This window comes from Aspergillus chevalieri, chromosome 1 (assembly GCF_016861735.1).
Source record: "Aspergillus chevalieri M1 DNA, chromosome 1, nearly complete sequence".
In the NCBI taxonomy this organism is placed as follows: Eukaryota; Fungi; Ascomycota; class Eurotiomycetes; order Eurotiales; family Aspergillaceae; genus Aspergillus; species Aspergillus chevalieri.
This window is the reverse complement of record NC_057362.1, coordinates 5317785-5334020: the sequence shown is the minus strand read 5'-3', so window position 1 is coordinate 5334020 and position 16236 is coordinate 5317785. Positions and strand designations below refer to the sequence as shown.

The following is a 16236-nucleotide window of genomic DNA, read 5'->3' as shown; positions in this document are numbered from 1 at the left end:
TTTCAGACTCCTTCCTTGTCCTATATCGGGAATTGCATTTACATTAATGAACTATATTCGACAGAAGCGACTCAAAAGCCCTCTAACATGAACGGGTCCCGCCCACACATTTACCGGCAAAAGACAGAGGACCATACTTGACAACTAATTCCATGAGCCAAACAAATACATGATCCGGTTAAGAAAATTACCTGCAGATAATCAAAATGCTCATAACCAACCTTCCATTGCCCGAGAGCAAGACTGGCATGGGGATATGGCTGTTGCCCAAATTAAGGAACGCACACCATGGGGTTAACAGGAAGATAAAAACGCTGCAAGCAACTTGACAAACAAGACAAATGAATACAGATTTGACGGGATGTCATTTCATGCTGTCAGCTTGACTAGACTGAGAGTTATAGGCAGATTGCCGGATACAAACTCCTTTCCTGTCCTACCCAGCTTTAGTGGCCCAGTCCCTTCATCCTTCCGACCAACTTTTTTGTCCCGAAACAGAAGACCAACATTTTGAAATGTTCGGAGATCAAACAACTTTGGGACTTAAAGGAGTACAGTTAGGCCTGATTACTAGGGTCATTAAGAACGAAAAAACCATATCTCTGCAAAGAAATGCACGAAAATCCAACACGGTTTTCGGGTCGTTGAAGGGGTGCGGTTCGCACAGAATCCTGTCACGCTATGATAAGGCACCAATTGAAGAGAAAACAGGCAATGCGCTTGCACATTACGGAATATCATGGCGTTATATGCCTCACTGCGAGATGAAATAGTAAATTGATCGAGGGCCAAATACGCAAATCGGATGCTCAACCATTGCCCTTGGGTGCATGAGGGAAAATGTGACTCACATATTCACATGATTGTCTCCATTCCTATTTAGACACTATACATATCGAGGTGTCAACTTCCTCAACCTGGATGGCTCTTTTCTTGCGGCCGGTCGACCACTGAGGGTAACGAAACGGAATTGCTACCCACCATAGCTGCCATGTTCAACGGAGCAAGCAATCGGGAGAAGTACACAGAACTTGTACTGTGGTGGAATTATATGCCACCCTGGTCAGTGGAGGCGTTTTGCAAAACCCATTGCTCATTGACTTGAATATTTATGAAGGGCGCGTCAAGCGACGAATACCACACGAAAGTTACGGAGATTTCACATGTCAAAGCGAGAAGAAGCTTGTCGAAAAAAGCCAAAAATTGCAAGATTACTTACTCGCAAAAGAACGCAGTCAATTGTTGACACAACGACAAAACGGCACCTGGTGTATGCCAATTACAGTCTCGGCGAAAGCACACCGTGGGAAGAGATAACCAGAGAGCTAGTCAAAACCGTACAAGGAACCGCGAATATAACAGTCTATTGAGACACAATGAACTATTACCTGTAAGGCAGATTAACGAGTGCAGACTCCTTCCTATCCCGCCTGGAACTATACCTCCATTACCCATGGTCAAGGTCATGTCTCCTTTTCGCGCTTGACAAACTGGCTCGTTCTGCTTTGAGTTAGGATGCCGAACTTTTCAGAGGTTTGAGGGCAAACGGATCCTGGAAGGTGACATACCAATGGGAATAGAAGGACTTAACTTCAGAAAGAAGCATACAGATGGTGAAAGTCGTTCTGAGGCTTCTAAAGAAGCATGAGTTGCACAAGAGACATGTCACGACATGGAAGGATGTCAATTGAAGCGGAAACAATTATTCAGATGCTACACAGCACCACCACAGTCTGATAGAGATATCCTCACAGTGGGGTTCACTAACAACCACACTGAGAGTTAGATAGGCACTGCCATCCTGATGTTGCCTTCCTGAGTGGTTTGCAACACTGTGACATCTCAGACACCGAGTTCTTCAACACATTAACCTATGGCTCGTTCCTTTTTCGTGGCCAGTCCAGCCCGAAGAGCGCCAACAAATGCGACTTCTTTCTACCCATTACCATGCTTGCTAGATGATGTAGATAGCCGGGAGACACAGCACTTATATGCAGTGCGGTGGACTTGGATGACAACTGGTATATGAAGGTGTTTCGCAAGACCCATTAGTCTATTGGGTTGTAGAATTCCGAACGAGAGACCTGGCACGAGCATGCCATACAAATTGACCACAAAGATGCACAAAAAGGTCAGTGTTTGAGACAGCCGGATTTCTGGGGCCGTCTACGTTTTCGCGATCCAAATTGATCGACACACAGCGAACAGGGACAATGGCACTTTTCTTGTGAGTTACTTCCAAGAGCGTCACGACTTGATCTTGAACTAGATTATACACAAATTAACTGCATAATCCATCATGCCGTGGAATCCGGCAATAGTCATCAAGGAAATGGTACCTATTCCTAGGTCACATGGGCTCTGGCTTTATATTTGAGCATATACTGATATATTTCCGGAGATGCGTCTTAAGGCTTCATTAAGTTCCATGTAAGCCAAACATACGACGTTGCGACATATACGAAAACCAAATCTAAACAATTCCCATATCTCTATTGTAAATAGCAGCCCTGAAATTCTCCACATCTTCCCCTCTCTCAAGCATAACCCACGCCAACGTCTCTCCAAACGTCTCCCCGTTATTCCGGAACCACTCCCCCAACGCCTCAATATATGCCTCCACCTGCTCCTTCAACGGCGCATGTTCCCGTAGCCACAGCACCTGCCTGGGGTCCAACTTCATCATATCCTCGACCACGTAGTAATGCGGTATCTCATCGCCCCAGCCTTCGTACCCGGGGTCGTGGAAGATGTCATTCCGGAAGCGAGAGCGGTATTTCACCGAGTCCGTGGGATGTGCGTAGAAATACTGATCCGTAGTATAATACCCCGCAGGCTTAACCTCCCCCGGCATCGGGAGAAAGTTGAACGTCAACTGCCCATTTACAGCAGGAAACCTCTTCCGAAACTTCCTCTCAATCGTCCCATTACTAGGACATATATGGTTCCGCACAACATCGTGCACAACACCCCGCAGATCTTCAATCTCCGCTAACTCTTCATTTGACCAGTTATGCAGTAACCGCGCGCGTTCAAGGACCACAGGCCTCAAGTTCCGCGTATACCGATCAGACCTCGTGTGGAACGCGCGAGTATACAACCACAACCGATACACCGCGCGTCGCACCCTCCATTTCTCATCATTGCTTAATAACCGCCGGTTCTCATAATCAACCTTCCATTTCTTGAACGGGTAGATAATCTCCCACTTCCTTGCCACTTTCCCGACCACCGCGATCTGCTTGAGTAGCGGAAACGACAAGGGTGCTTCGCGCCGGATATGTACTGGCTGAGACTCGTTCTGCGTGATCAGCTGGATTATGTCGTCTATTGGGGAGAATTCGGAAGAGGCGACGGTGTAGAGGATTTGGAGTTTGTTGGAGGCGTTTGCGTTGAGGATGCGGTGGAAGCGGCGGCAGGTGGAAGCGAGGGCGAGGATGTCGGTTATTGAGGAGGACGAGAGGTAGATGTGGATGAGGAGTTCGGTTGGGAGAGTTTTGAATTGCATTTCGTTTCGTGGTTTACTCCGTTGCTATCGTCTGCCTTGTTATGTTTATGTATGCGATAAGTGATATCGAAGGACGCTGAACGTGTAATAATGCTTAACTCGAGAAACCGGACTCTAACACAGTAAAAACCAAATAATATCCCAAGGAAAGAGCCTCCAGCCGCAAAGGGCCAGACAACGACAGTAAAGCCATAATGGTGGTTGTTGTTGGGAAGGAGAGAAGATGAGTCAAGTTGAAGTGGTTAGTTATTTTATTGCACAGCTTAATAATACGGTATAACTTTTATGCAACCAACGCCTAACGATAACTATGAAACAAAATAGGTAAAACAGGGATTATGAGAAAATCTTCTTGGTATCCAACGCACTTGGCTTGACGCCCGCCTCCTCGTTCAATCCCAAGGTCGTCCGCTTGGTCACCCGCTCCGTCGTGGTATCGCGACGCTGACCGTACCGAGAAGCCTTGCTCATACGGACCTCGCGACGCACCTGGTTGGGGCTGACGTACTCCTTGTTCTCGTAAATAACCGGACCACCGAAGCTACCCTCGAGAATAACAATCGGGGTAAGAACGAAACGAGGACCAATTTCAACAAGCGAAACTTCGGGGCCCTCCTTGTTCCTGTTGTCACCCTCCGCCTCACGGACTTCATACACCCGGATCCAGATCTTCCCATCAACACCGAAAATACCGATAATCCGGTCAACAAACGGCTTCATGCCTTTGACACCCCGCTTCGGCACACAGAACACACCACGGAGCATCTCCCGGATCAGCGAACGGTACTCCGTCCCTGGCTGGCCGTGCATAACAGGTCCCTGCTCATCGAACGAGCGGTCGAACACGACAATTCCGCGACCACCCTTGAGGCAGTTCCCGCTGAAGCCCGCGTTCAGCTCACCCATGGTGTGCAAGTTGTTCACGTGGAAGCGGATCGTAGGACCGTTCGGGGGGCGCGAGAGCCAGAGGTAAAGGTCTTGACCGCGCTTGCGGGCTTCCAGGAAGAAGATAACATTGCAGGAATGGAGATCTGCGAGGGAGTTCAGAAGGAGGTTGTATCCGGCTTGTTTCTTTTTGGAGTCGAGCTTGGTTTCTTTGTAGGTATGGGGGAGGAGGCCGGCGAGGTCTGCCAGAAGATGTCGGTGACTTTTGTCGTCAGTTTCCATTTTTTCAATCCAAATTTAAATTGGGACATACCGATATGTAACACCCCGCGAAGTCAACATCAAAACCCGAGTCTTGGGCATCATTCCAGAAGCCAGCTGCTTTTGCGCAGAGCTCAAAGTCTGTCCATCTTCCTGCTCATCCTCATCCTCATCCTCATCTTCTTCCTCGCTGCTAGTGTCGTCGGCATCATCGATGAAGTCCTCCATTTCGAGATCCTCCGAGTCCTCCTCGGCCTCGGCGCGCCGCGCGTTTTTCTTGGATACTGTTTTATAAACGGCTGCCATTTTGCTGTGTTTATTTGAGTGGTTGAATTTGCGATGCTGAATGCGCTCCGAAAAATCGCAAAAATTGCGGGCAGAATATTTCGATCTTCACCGCCCTGTCACGTGGTACAGTTTCCCGATTTGGAAAGGACCTTGTCTCGTACGTTTAGAAGTTTTTACGAATATTTCACAGTCGACGATGCCAGCAGTTAATAATCCAGCGCCCGCGCCAAACCGGCAAATCCATCCTGTGCCACTTTCATCCCAGCAATCCGGTTCGCAAAGCTCAGCTTCTTCGTCGTATCCCAGTTATCCTTCCAAAGTAGGCCGTACAGCATTCCAGCAATAAACGTGTCTCCGGCGCCAATTGTACTTACAAAATTAGCGGGATTAAACTGGGAGCAGAATGAGGAGTGGGCTTACTCAACGACTTCGAAGTCAGGTGCAGAATAAGCCAGATTATGGATTAAAATGGCGGATTCGGTTTCAAGAACGACGGCACCGTCTTGGCCCCATGTGCAGCAAAGAAGAGACCTGGAGAATTAGCTTGTTGTATAATGTTGGCTGGTCTCGAGCGTACGCTTTATGGGTCAACTTAGCTTGCTCCCGGAGACACTCCTCAGCCGACTTGTAGCCGTTTCCCTGTAGTCGTTAGCGAGTCATTAAGCCATCAAAGAGAATTGGGGTACTAACTAGAGCCCAACTCTTCGAGTAGAAGACCACATCAGCTTCGACAGCCAACTCCTGTAGCCCCGGCCGCTGAGGCTTCTCAACCTCAACACTGACCCGCACCGACGGGAACCGCTGTCGAATGTGTTTGATACCAGCCAGAACAACATCGGGTATCCGGCCCTGAGTCGTTAATATCACTTCCATCCACGACACTGGGGCGAAAGAGCACGTACCTCAAAATGAAACCAAGTAGTTTTCGCTCCAACCGCATCAATAGACCCCTTCAACTCATCAACACTGATCTCCGGCAACTCATTATAATTAACGATTGTCCTACTCCCCGTCCCAGAACTCTTGATAATATAACTCGACGCGGGCTCACTGAATTTCTCCCTGTAGATACACCGATCCAGCCTCACACCCGGCTCAAATGCACTCTGGATCTGCTGCGATGCCACGGAGGACTTTGCCGGGAGGATGGCCACGAGGTTCAGTGAAGCATCTGTAGTTCTTGTTGTGAGCTGTTGTAGAACTTCAAGAGTGTTGGGACAGTTCCCCCCGCGTCGTCTGGAGATGCTTGACGCTCGTAGCTTTTCATCTTCGCTGGGGTAGTAGGGTGTTCTGGGGATGTTAGTTGTTTTGCCGTGGAGATGAACGTGATCGACTCACGTCAGGATGGTGTCGACGTAGCAAGCTCCTACTGCGACGAGAGACATTTTGAGATATTCTACAGTTATTCTGACAACTGATACGCAACAGCCAATGCAGTATGAAAATCAAGAGAAATACTCCATCGATGAAGTCAATGAGGGGCGGATTAGTCATCCCCACGACGACGTCGATTTTATAGACAGAATTGAGGGAACCATATTAGATATTAGACTATCTTATTAAGTACAGTATTCCATATTGTCGACATCCGTCATATCCTATTACTTTATCCTGTTTTTGAATATTCAAGGCTTTTTTTGGTCTTTGCGGTTGGCCGTTTACCAGTGGAGATGCAAATCCTAATCCAGATCCTGAATCGATATCGAAGGGTTCCCAAGTCGTTGGAGAAGAAATAGCCCGCTAGATAGTGAAGTCGTAAGCCCCGTAATATGACAGCCGCTGCGAGCGCATTAGCTTGATCTGTGCGAGAAGGAGGCAGGCCGTACTTACCAGAATCAAGCAGCCTCAGCGGTAGCGACAGGGCTCTCAGCGTTGCTAATGTCAGCGTCGGGCATCTCAATATTCTCCACATCAGTATCACCAGTCGGGGTGGCACGGTTAGCCCGAGTGCGCCGAGTGCGTGGAGTGCGTGGAGTACGGGCAGCACGGCCACGACCACGCCCACGAGTGGTCCTCGGGGCAGACGAGGTGCGAGCACGACCACGGCCACGATTCTCAGTACCCTGGTCATCACCCTCAGCAGGTTCGGCAGCTGCACGACGGCGGCGCGGGGCCGGCTCAAAGTCCGCATCGGTTAGCAGAGGGTGAACGAGTTCCGGGATCACGGTGGACGGCTGGCCATCGCGCTGGGCGAGGGCAACGGCGTCGAGTTGAGCACGGCGCGCGCGGGCGTTATCGGCGGAAGCGTAGTCACCGAAGCGTTCGGACATGAGGCGAGAGAACTCGAGACTGCCTCCGATTAGTATCAGTTGGAAGTGAAGGGCATGAGAGACTTACCGCACACCGTTCCAAGATGCGCCCTTCCACAATCCGCCACGAGAGCCATCAGCAATGCGGTGCCACGCTCCTTCGGAGACACTCTCATGGCGGCGCTCGTAGGCAACCTGGAGCAGAAGTTCGAAGCGGGTTTCAGGAGTCCAGGAGATGGTTCTGCGCTCGCGCTGGGTGGCAGCTTGCTCACCACCACGAGACTCTCTGTCTTCGGCACGGCGAGTGCCTCCAGCAGCAAGCTGTACCATGGCCTCGTAGTTGGCATCCTGGGAGTCTTCGCTACCATGAGACACGCTGTCGTTGGTGGCAGAGTCATCAACCGGCGTGAGAGGGCCATGAACAGAGCTAGCTCCGTCAACAGTCGCTGCGTTGCTCACAGAGTCACCGTTAGCCTGGGGCTGTTCCTGAGGAACGAACGGTTCAACAGCGTCCAACACGTTCTGACCCTGAACAAACTGTTGGGGCAAAGGAGGAGGAGCCATGGGGAACTGGGCGCCAGCCAGGTGCATAGTAGCCAGCACAGAGTCGACGAACGGAGACTCCATGTTGACGCCATTGATGCCATTCATCATGGAGTCGTAGCTCGCCGGGAGATTCTCCGAATGGACGTACTCGTTGAACGCGTCGGCCGCGGAGGTGTCGATGTAGGTGTCCGACGGCATACCATTGACACCAAGGCCCGAGGACAAGTTGTGTGCAGTCATGATCAGTAAAGGGAACTGACACAAGAAGACTTAAGCTAAGAATGAAGGAGATGTGAAAAGAGAGAACGTTCACACTCAAATGAAAGCAGACAAGGAGGTCAAAAAGAAGAAAGATAGATGAGGAGAATGAAAGGGAGAAGAACGCCAGATGAGGAGTTTGTTTTTATAGGGTCCAGTGCCGAGCCTGACTAGCATGCAAATGGCACCACCCCTGCTCATTTTACCCTGTTTTACTCTTTCTGGCCAGTTCATGGTGAATGAAGACCCGCCCCAGTCTCACAAGACCTGAAAAATGGCTTGCACGCGGGTCTCTCAGCACATGAAGCCCAATCATCCTCTGAGCCTTTGTCGAGCCTTTGTCGGAGCCGGTTTATTCGCATCGACCGGCAAAAAGGGGCTTTTCGAGGTGAATGATTATAGTCAGTAAGCATAGAGTGCCCGAAATTAGCATGGCGGAAAATACGGAAAATGAAGCTCGAGTTGAGCTTGCTATATAGGATTCAGCCGGAGAGGTAGACAGTCTGGTGTCGTCAGTATGGCAGTAGGAAACATCGTAGATAGACGTACCTTATAGCTTTATTATAATAGACCCCTAGGAGGTGTCGAATAAAATCTCCTTCTGTGCTTTTATGTCCAATATCTTTGAATCCGGAGTGTAAAGAGCCGAAAGAGAAAGAGGTGGTCTGCATGCATTTTATCACCGGCCTCGGATAAACTGCCTCCGTCTACACAGCCCTAGATTCTTCTTTGTGAGCACATGCACTCAGTACAAGAATAAAGAATCTATCCTACAAGTATTCGAGGATTTAGCATCGCTGGCAGTTCTGACAGGAAGAGACAGGTCTGCGACCATATCAAGCAAGCGAGCTCCAGGGCACCCAACGCGAGTAGAGGGCTCCTACGATACTTACGGAGACTCATCTGGCTAGGAAGAATACGCGATTCTAGCATTTATCAGACTTTAGTCCTGTAATTCTCGTACAACTACTCGATCGCAAGGAAGAAAAAGAACCAGCTGGTCTCTGGAGCATGCAGCAGCATCAACGACCGTCAACACAGCAGCCTATTCCCGTCACCATATTTCCCCCGACTATGCGACCGCCTAATATATACCAAGAGAGGCTTCAGGTGGATAAGAATGCAGGTAGCTTGACAATGGCTCAACTGATTTCGACTGCATCCTCGTAGCGTACTCGCAAACCCCCATAAAACGCAAGTAGCGACGAAATTGCTTTTGACAGACAAGCAACCGGGCGTATCTTTGCATGTCTTGTTCTGGCACTCGTATACTGATTTCATGGCGTTGTAAGCTGATGCAGCTTCGTCAGACACGGTCGGGGTCTGGATCGCTTCGATCTCGTCTTGGGTTGTTCAATTCGTATCGAGGATCATACAGAAGTCGTAGTACAGAATCCAGCTAGCTATAATACATCAAGCTTTAAGATAGATTCTACCTAGAAGGTAGATACTCCGGGGATGGATTGTCGGAACAGTAGCCTTTGAGATATGGAGTAGTTTTTCCGGGAGAAAAGTAGACAATGATGGAGACATACGATGGTCTCAGCTATACAAGACGCAGAATAGAACAATGCCTCTTTACCTCATTGCCTTTCTCTGGTTCCTATGGATGAACCAGGGCATGGAGATGCACATGACAAAGCAGGAAAACAGAAGTAGTTCTGTTTCAGTCTGTTAAAAGGCTCAAAAGAATCTTTTGACCATACAATGATGACAGTCATAGGAGCACCTCAATCACAGAAGAGTATGGAGAGAGAGAAGATGGTAAGGAAAGGACTGAAAGGCCGTTCGGCATTGTTGCTGCAGGAATCCATGCATCCAACACGGGTTCTGTTTTTAGGAAGAACACACAGATGGAAGACTGCATATTACATTCTCTAATTATTTAGCTTTATTCTTTGTTTAGGTGCTGCGGTGTGGTAGATACAGTGACAACTGTTCTGATAGCAACATAAATATATATACAACCTTCCACTTCCTGAGTGCATTTCACCATCTCAGATTCTCATTCCAGCACAAGCATTATTCTCTCTTCTCTCCTCTCTATCTCTATACCTCTCCACTTGGATCTATTTATTTTCGCTTCTCTCCTACACAATGTCCGTTCGTCGGAGTAAAGCCATGCCAACCGACGGCCCAACGGCCAAATTCTTATACACCATCATCAAGCAGCTGGATCTCAAATCGGTAGGAGCACACTCTCGCGAGCTCAAGAACAGAAACTAACAAGCCAGATTGACTGGAACTTAGTAGCCTCACAGCTCGAAATCTCCAACGGCCACGCCGCCCGAATGCGCTTCTCCCGCTTCAAGCAGCAAATGGAAGGCATCACGTCGACACCGCGCGCCTCGAAACCGAAGAAGACCACCAAAACCAGTAGCAATAAGGGAGTCAGCAAGCCTGGCTTGGAGATAGGAGTGGTTTCGCCCCCACCTGCGCCGCCAGTCAAGCAAGAGATGGAAACCGGGACGGAGACGGCGTACGATCCGGGTCAGAGTCCGTATATCAAGACAGAGGCGGAACCGTATCTACAGAGGATCCCAACGTTGGAGGATGCTTCTGTGCCGTCTATGCTGTATACGAGGCCGTTGCAGGCGTTTCGTCCGCAGCAGCAGTTTTATTCATCGGCATCGCAGTACCCATCCTACGCATATTCTCCATACAGCACATACACCCCATATTCGCCAATGACTGTTGCTCCAACGGATCTGTCTATGTCTACGAAAATATCACCATTTTCTTCGCCAATTTCGATAGGATTTGAAATGCCATCGAGCGCGTCTTCTGTGTGGACAGTGAAGGATGAAGGGGAGGATGGAGAGTCGAATGAGCCGGTCAAGTTGGAGGGAGGGCAGGAGAAGTAGCTACGAGGGAATCGGCGATTATTTGATATTTTTTTTGTATTTGGATGATAAAATGTGCATGTTGGATTGTATTGGGTTACTGTTATTTAGAATCTGTCATTCGAATCGGTCATTTCTGCTCAGGTCATCCACTCCACTACTTCTGTCTGGCTGTGAATGCCCCCAGCCTTTCACTAATCCCACTTTCCTCTCTAACTTCGATGCTGTTTTTTCTCCCTCCTTTCCCTCTGTCTTCTTCGTACTCCATTCGAATACATTTTCAATTCCCTCGTTGCCTTTTCTATTCCTGCGCACTGCACCATTCCCACTCTGCTGTAACCACAACAAACACACCCACTCGCGCCCTCCAAGTCCATCCTCACTTTTTCAAACACGAAAACCAGCTCTCTCAGAAACATGTCCTCCGCTGACGAAATTTCCACCAACGACACCCAATTCATCATCGAATGTCTCAAGAGCCTCGAAGAAGACAGACTGGTATTCTTTCCTCTCCCAGCTCATGTCTCCAAGCACACAACCAAATGCTAACTGATATATGACTACAGATCAACCTCAACAAAGTCGCCAAAACTCTGGGCTACAGCAACGTCTTCTCCGCTGGCAACCGTCTACGCAGCCTACGAAACCGCTATGGCTTCGCCAACTTCGAGGGTAAAACGGTCACTGGCAAAACCGTTGCTGGCGAGACACCGGGAGCCCCAGCTCCAGCCCCAGTTCCACCATCTAAGAGAGGCCGTCCTCGTGTAAAGAAAGTTGTTCCCATCCCCAAGGGTGATATCGCTGTCGAAGTTATCAACAAGCGTAAGCGTGAAGATGATAACAACAATAATAACAGCAATGAGGAGAACAACGACGACGTCTTTAAGAAAACCACTCGTCGCGGTCGCAAGCCCGCCTCTACCGCTACCACTACAGTCACTGATAGCGAAGGTACAACCAACGGTCACGTCCACGGTCTAGGTAAAACCACTACCTTTCGCGCAGTCCATTTTCCACGTTTCCCAACACCATCTAAGAGGCGTAAAAAGCAGGCGGAGATGACAAGAACGGACAGGAGGCTGCTGGAAACGCCGAGTAGACGGATTTTCCGTATCGCAGCGCAGACGATTGGAAGGGCGAGGTCGGAACAACGGACGTTGCTGAACGGAGAGAATATGAGGTCTGGGTTAAAGTTGGTTTTCAAGTTGCAGGTTTGAGTATGCTTTTTCCTGGCGCTGGCTATGAGTATGTATGACTGACTGAGTGACTGAATATGTTTCTGCGAATAGGTGTCTTTTCATTTCTTCTAGAGGAGGATGTCTTGCTACTGGGTTGATATGCTTTGTATTTGATGCGTGGTTTTCCATATGCGTAATGCTTAATTTTTCTTCCAGAGACGTTCAATTCCCGCTACATATGGCTTCAATAAAGCCCTTTTTGCCCATCCCTTGTTCAAGTGAATAAAAAGTCCTTGTCGTATATCAACAACCCAGTGAATCGACAACACAACATAGCGCCCAAACTCTGCTCCTACCATTCTTTCTACTCCAGCCAGACTTCTAGCCATCCCCTCTACCGTTACTACCCAGAAAATACTTTCTACCCCTAATCTGCCTACTCTATAATCTCACACAGCAACGCAAAATGTCCCGCATCTCCAATGACGACCAATTCCAGTTCCTCATAAGCTGCATCCGTCACTCCAACAACGGAAAGGTAGCTCCCTTTCACTAGCACTGGAGCGGTCAACATGGTGTACTAATGGTGAATACGCAGATTGACTACACGGAGGTCGCCAAAGAATGCTCCATCGTTTCTCGTGGAGCGGCGTATGTCCATCTCTCCTGCTTTGGGTTTTCTTCCAACGGTTGTCTACAGAGAATGAGGCTGATAAAGCACAGCGTCAAACGATACTCCAGACTCATGAAAGCCCACGGAATTAACACCGGCGGAGGCATAAACACCACCACTTCCACCTCTACCCCTACCGGTAGCACGAACACCACTCCCAAGAAACCGAAGATGAATCACAAACGCAAGACCACCACTGACTCCGAGACAGAGACGGAGAGTAATGGCAAGGCTAAGGCATCGAAGAGAGGAAAGAAGGATAGGGCTGTTGAGAGCGCGGAGAAGGTATTGAAGAAGGCTGGTCTTGATATTGTCAAGGAGGACGAAGATGCGGAGGAGAAGATCAATGGCGAGGCTGAGGATTCTGAGTAATCTCTTTGGCTAAGTTTGTTCGAAGGATTGATTGATGAGGTTATTGTATCCATTATGAATATGTTTTAATTCCAAACGCGATAGGGGTATCTGAAGGCCAACTGTAAAATAAACAAAACAACCCATATGTACAAGCAAATGCTATATCCACCAAAAAAGGCTCAAAGGCTAAATCTCCGCCATGACAGACTCCATAATCTTGCGCTTATACTGCGACAAGGATTTGTCTTTCTTCTGCATCTGCGCACGAAGACGCATGTACCGCTGTTTCCATGTAGCGTCTGAGACGCCGTTCTCAGGACCGTCAACTTCGAAGTCTTTGTCACTTAGACCGTCCAGGTCGTCGATGTTATCGGGTTCCTCAATTCGCGATGCGGTATCCGGTTTCTCATCTTCAATCCGCAGCCCGCCATAGCTGACCTTTGTTACAACGCCAGGGCCGTAGCTGTATTCACGTTCGACTGAGTATATAAACCCGGGTGGTAGGTTTGCTCCAAGGAATGTAGCCGCTGACTGTGCGTGCACCACCGTAGACCCGGAAATCGGCCCCTGGTAACCGGCGAGTGATCCGAATCCGAGATGAAAGGCGACCAAGCGCGTCGAAGCCGCTCCGGACAAGTTTGGTAATGAAGATGTGATTTTCTTGATAACACCCTGTGCTAGACTGCGTGCCTCACCCGGCCTTAACGAGAAACTCCTGTTGTTCGTGTCTGCACGCTGAATTTCATCCGCTAATACCCATACAAGTTTCTCATACAGGTTATTGGGTTTGGGATCAGATGACTGTGCACCCGAGGCTTCAGGCACAGGCTCGGCCTTTGACGGTTCGGTTCCATTAACCATGACTGTAGGTGGTGTTGCCAAACGGACGGGTGCGCCTGTATTCTGCGGAACTTGTAGTTGAAGTTTGCCAGGCTTACCACCTTGCTGGAAAGGGGCAGGTGATTGAAATTGACCAAATGAATTTTGGTCCAGTCCCACAGCAGAGGCCGGTCGAGTGGAATTCTCTCCATGAGATGACTCATCACGCGCCGGATTCACAGGGAACGAAGAAAATGGTCCCGAAACAGTGCCACGGTTTGGTGGCCGGCCTCGAGCTTTCCCGGTGGACGAACCGTTGCTGCTAGGCCAAGCGGATGACACGGCAGGCCCATGGCGTCTGCGAGACCGTGATTTGTCCCCAGGGGGCGGGGTGATTGCTGACCGCGGTTCAGCAGCGAGGAATACGTCTGATGGATGATGCCCGCGAGGAATAATGGCTGATTGTGGGTAATTGGCGGGAGACGCATCGCGCTCAAGCGCGCGCCACCTTATATCCTGTCCCTGCTGAGCGTTTGGTGCATCTGCCGGAAATGCAGACGTCGCTGTCATCCACGGATCGTGGGACTCCACTTCATCTGGAAAAGCGCTAAAAGGAATTGCACTCTGGGGAAAGGCAGCAGAATGTGGCTGAAAAGAGCCACCATGTAGAATTCCAACAGAAGTGTCCAATTGAGGCCGTTTAGCTGGCTTGTCGTCGTCTTCTTTATCCTCTGCTCTCTTCCTGCCTCGCTTTGGCTTCCATTGTGGGACAAGTGCCCGTAGAGCAAGATCTTCCTCCAAAGGAACGCCGTCACGACTGTCGCTGACCGATGCATTGACGGCGGGACGCTGTGTGTAGTAAGGATGGGGATGGCCGAGGCAGAACTCGAAGAAAGCATCAACATGCATTGCTCTCATCCAGCGCTTTAATAGTTAGTCAAGTCACAACAGAAAATGCTAGATAGAAACACCAACCTTGAGTCGAACAGCATATTGCTGCACCTTCTGCGTGCTCTGTTTCTTCTCGGCAGATGGAGGCTCAACACCCAGTTCGATGGCCAATTGGATCCACGTTTTCACTTCCTTGGCATCGAACTTTTGAATCAGCTCCCACAAGCTGAAGATGCTGAAACTCTTCCCATCACTGCGAGGAGGCGATCGAAATGTCTTCCGTAGCTCAAATGTATCCACGGAACTGGGAACGTTTGGATTGCAGTAAAAAATAAACGCCACATATGCATCGTCAATGTTCTGATCTGTGATATCTCGTGAAGGCAACGTCCGGGACTCCGCTTGGTCCATTGACTCTGTCGACTGTTTCTGGCGCATTGAATCAAACACTGGAGGGGACATTGACGGCCCTGACCGCACTGATGGTGGCCGATGAATAATCGATCGCTGGACTGTCGGGGACGCCTGTAGACTGCGTGGTGTCTCTTTATGCTGAAGTGACGGTGATTTAGAGGCAGCCACTCGACTGCGAGAGCTATCAATGGACGAGGCGCTGGGCAGCGCAGGCTCCATCGTTGGCGGATATCTCGCGTACTGCTGAACAACAATCGGATTTCCCCCCAATTCCCCTCGATCTGGTTGATTCATCGCGCCGGGAAATGAGCCCTCCATTGCCGGAAACAGACCGACACAACAAGCCCTCAGGCACGCGGGATGATCAAAGAATCGAGCCTGATATAACGCGCGCGCTCGGATAAGCCACCACAAACAAAATGCGACCAATATATGCACAAAAAGGAGACCTCCGGAACAGCCGGCGCAATGAGACACGGTCAAGTCCCTTTGTATATGGCGCAAAAAGACCAGTAAATAGGGGCCAGCTCAATCGGGGAATGCATCAACAAACACACAATCGCGAATCCAGTAATATAGCACCGACTCTGCTCACATCACCAGCGATACTGGCGAGAGAGAGAGAGAGGAAGAGGAAGAAAAAGAAGGAGAAGGAGAGGATCTGGACATGGCGGTCGTGTGCTGAGGCCAGAGGCTGCAGGATGGCCGGCGCTTGAATCCACGCTGTTGATTGGCTGATCGACCGCTGGACGTTGCTATTTTGGGATGAAATCCCCGCGTTTCCTGATTGGGACTGGCGTTGATGCCTCAGGGCGGGGAATCAGTGCCTGAATTAGCTGAGCTATCACGTGTAAGACTAACCATACTAGGCAATGCGTCTGCCTGAGAGGCTAGGCTGAATAGGGCAGTCACACCTCGGCCTTATCGATAAACCCGACAGTGAAGTTGACCTCATCGTCCCATCTTCTTTCTCACTCACTGTCTTCCCCTTCCAGTCAAGTGTATCTAACTCTTTTTGACATTCACTCTGATCCCCTCTGGTTCTTGCTATAAGTCCTTCCTCAACGGA

At 49.6% G+C, this 16236-nt stretch overlaps 8 protein-coding genes across 8 annotated transcripts; 3 read left to right on the top strand and 5 right to left on the bottom strand.

Moving 5' to 3' along the window:
* Window positions 1-2473: 2473 nt before the first annotated feature.
* On the bottom strand, window positions 2474-3508 carry ACHE_11852S (F-box protein; the record flags this gene model as incomplete). The annotated part of the gene is made up of 1 exon (XM_043276467.1): window positions 2474-3508. One exon carries the CDS (start codon window positions 3506-3508, stop codon window positions 2474-2476), a length of 1035 nt encoding a protein of 344 aa, XP_043132972.1.
* A 336-nt stretch (window positions 3509-3844) lies between these two features.
* BRX1 (ribosome biogenesis protein BRX1) lies at window positions 3845-4960 on the bottom strand (the record flags this gene model as incomplete). The annotated part of the gene is made up of 2 exons (XM_043276466.1): window positions 3845-4655; window positions 4707-4960. The coding sequence occupies 2 exons, from the start codon at window positions 4958-4960 to the stop codon at window positions 3845-3847; spliced, it is 1065 nt and encodes a 354-aa protein (XP_043132971.1).
* A 465-nt stretch (window positions 4961-5425) lies between these two features.
* On the bottom strand, window positions 5426-6327 carry ACHE_11850S (uncharacterized protein; the record flags this gene model as incomplete). The annotated part of the gene is made up of 4 exons (XM_043276465.1): window positions 5426-5581; window positions 5633-5791; window positions 5845-6232; window positions 6281-6327. The coding sequence occupies 4 exons, from the start codon at window positions 6325-6327 to the stop codon at window positions 5426-5428; spliced, it is 750 nt and encodes a 249-aa protein (XP_043132970.1).
* A 450-nt stretch (window positions 6328-6777) lies between these two features.
* On the bottom strand, window positions 6778-7977 carry ACHE_11849S (uncharacterized protein; the record flags this gene model as incomplete). Its single annotated transcript, XM_043276463.1, has 2 exons — window positions 6778-7231; window positions 7280-7977. The coding sequence occupies 2 exons, from the start codon at window positions 7975-7977 to the stop codon at window positions 6778-6780; spliced, it is 1152 nt and encodes a 383-aa protein (XP_043132969.1).
* A 2115-nt stretch (window positions 7978-10092) lies between these two features.
* Window positions 10093-10859, top strand: ACHE_11848A (uncharacterized protein; the record flags this gene model as incomplete). The annotated part of the gene is made up of 2 exons (XM_043276462.1): window positions 10093-10182; window positions 10230-10859. The coding sequence occupies 2 exons, from the start codon at window positions 10093-10095 to the stop codon at window positions 10857-10859; spliced, it is 720 nt and encodes a 239-aa protein (XP_043132968.1).
* A 396-nt stretch (window positions 10860-11255) lies between these two features.
* Window positions 11256-11937, top strand: ACHE_11847A (uncharacterized protein; the record flags this gene model as incomplete). The annotated part of the gene is made up of 3 exons (XM_043276461.1): window positions 11256-11336; window positions 11405-11819; window positions 11891-11937. The coding sequence occupies 3 exons, from the start codon at window positions 11256-11258 to the stop codon at window positions 11935-11937; spliced, it is 543 nt and encodes a 180-aa protein (XP_043132967.1).
* Window positions 11938-12482: 545 nt separating this feature from the next.
* Window positions 12483-13061, top strand: ACHE_11846A (uncharacterized protein; the record flags this gene model as incomplete). The annotated part of the gene is made up of 3 exons (XM_043276460.1): window positions 12483-12554; window positions 12615-12667; window positions 12740-13061. 3 exons carry the CDS (start codon window positions 12483-12485, stop codon window positions 13059-13061), a joined length of 447 nt encoding a protein of 148 aa, XP_043132966.1.
* A 168-nt stretch (window positions 13062-13229) lies between these two features.
* abp2 (putative ARS binding protein Abp2) lies at window positions 13230-15485 on the bottom strand (the record flags this gene model as incomplete). The annotated part of the gene is made up of 2 exons (XM_043276459.1): window positions 13230-14786; window positions 14838-15485. 2 exons carry the CDS (start codon window positions 15483-15485, stop codon window positions 13230-13232), a joined length of 2205 nt encoding a protein of 734 aa, XP_043132965.1.
* Between the last annotated feature and the right edge of the window lie 751 nt (window positions 15486-16236).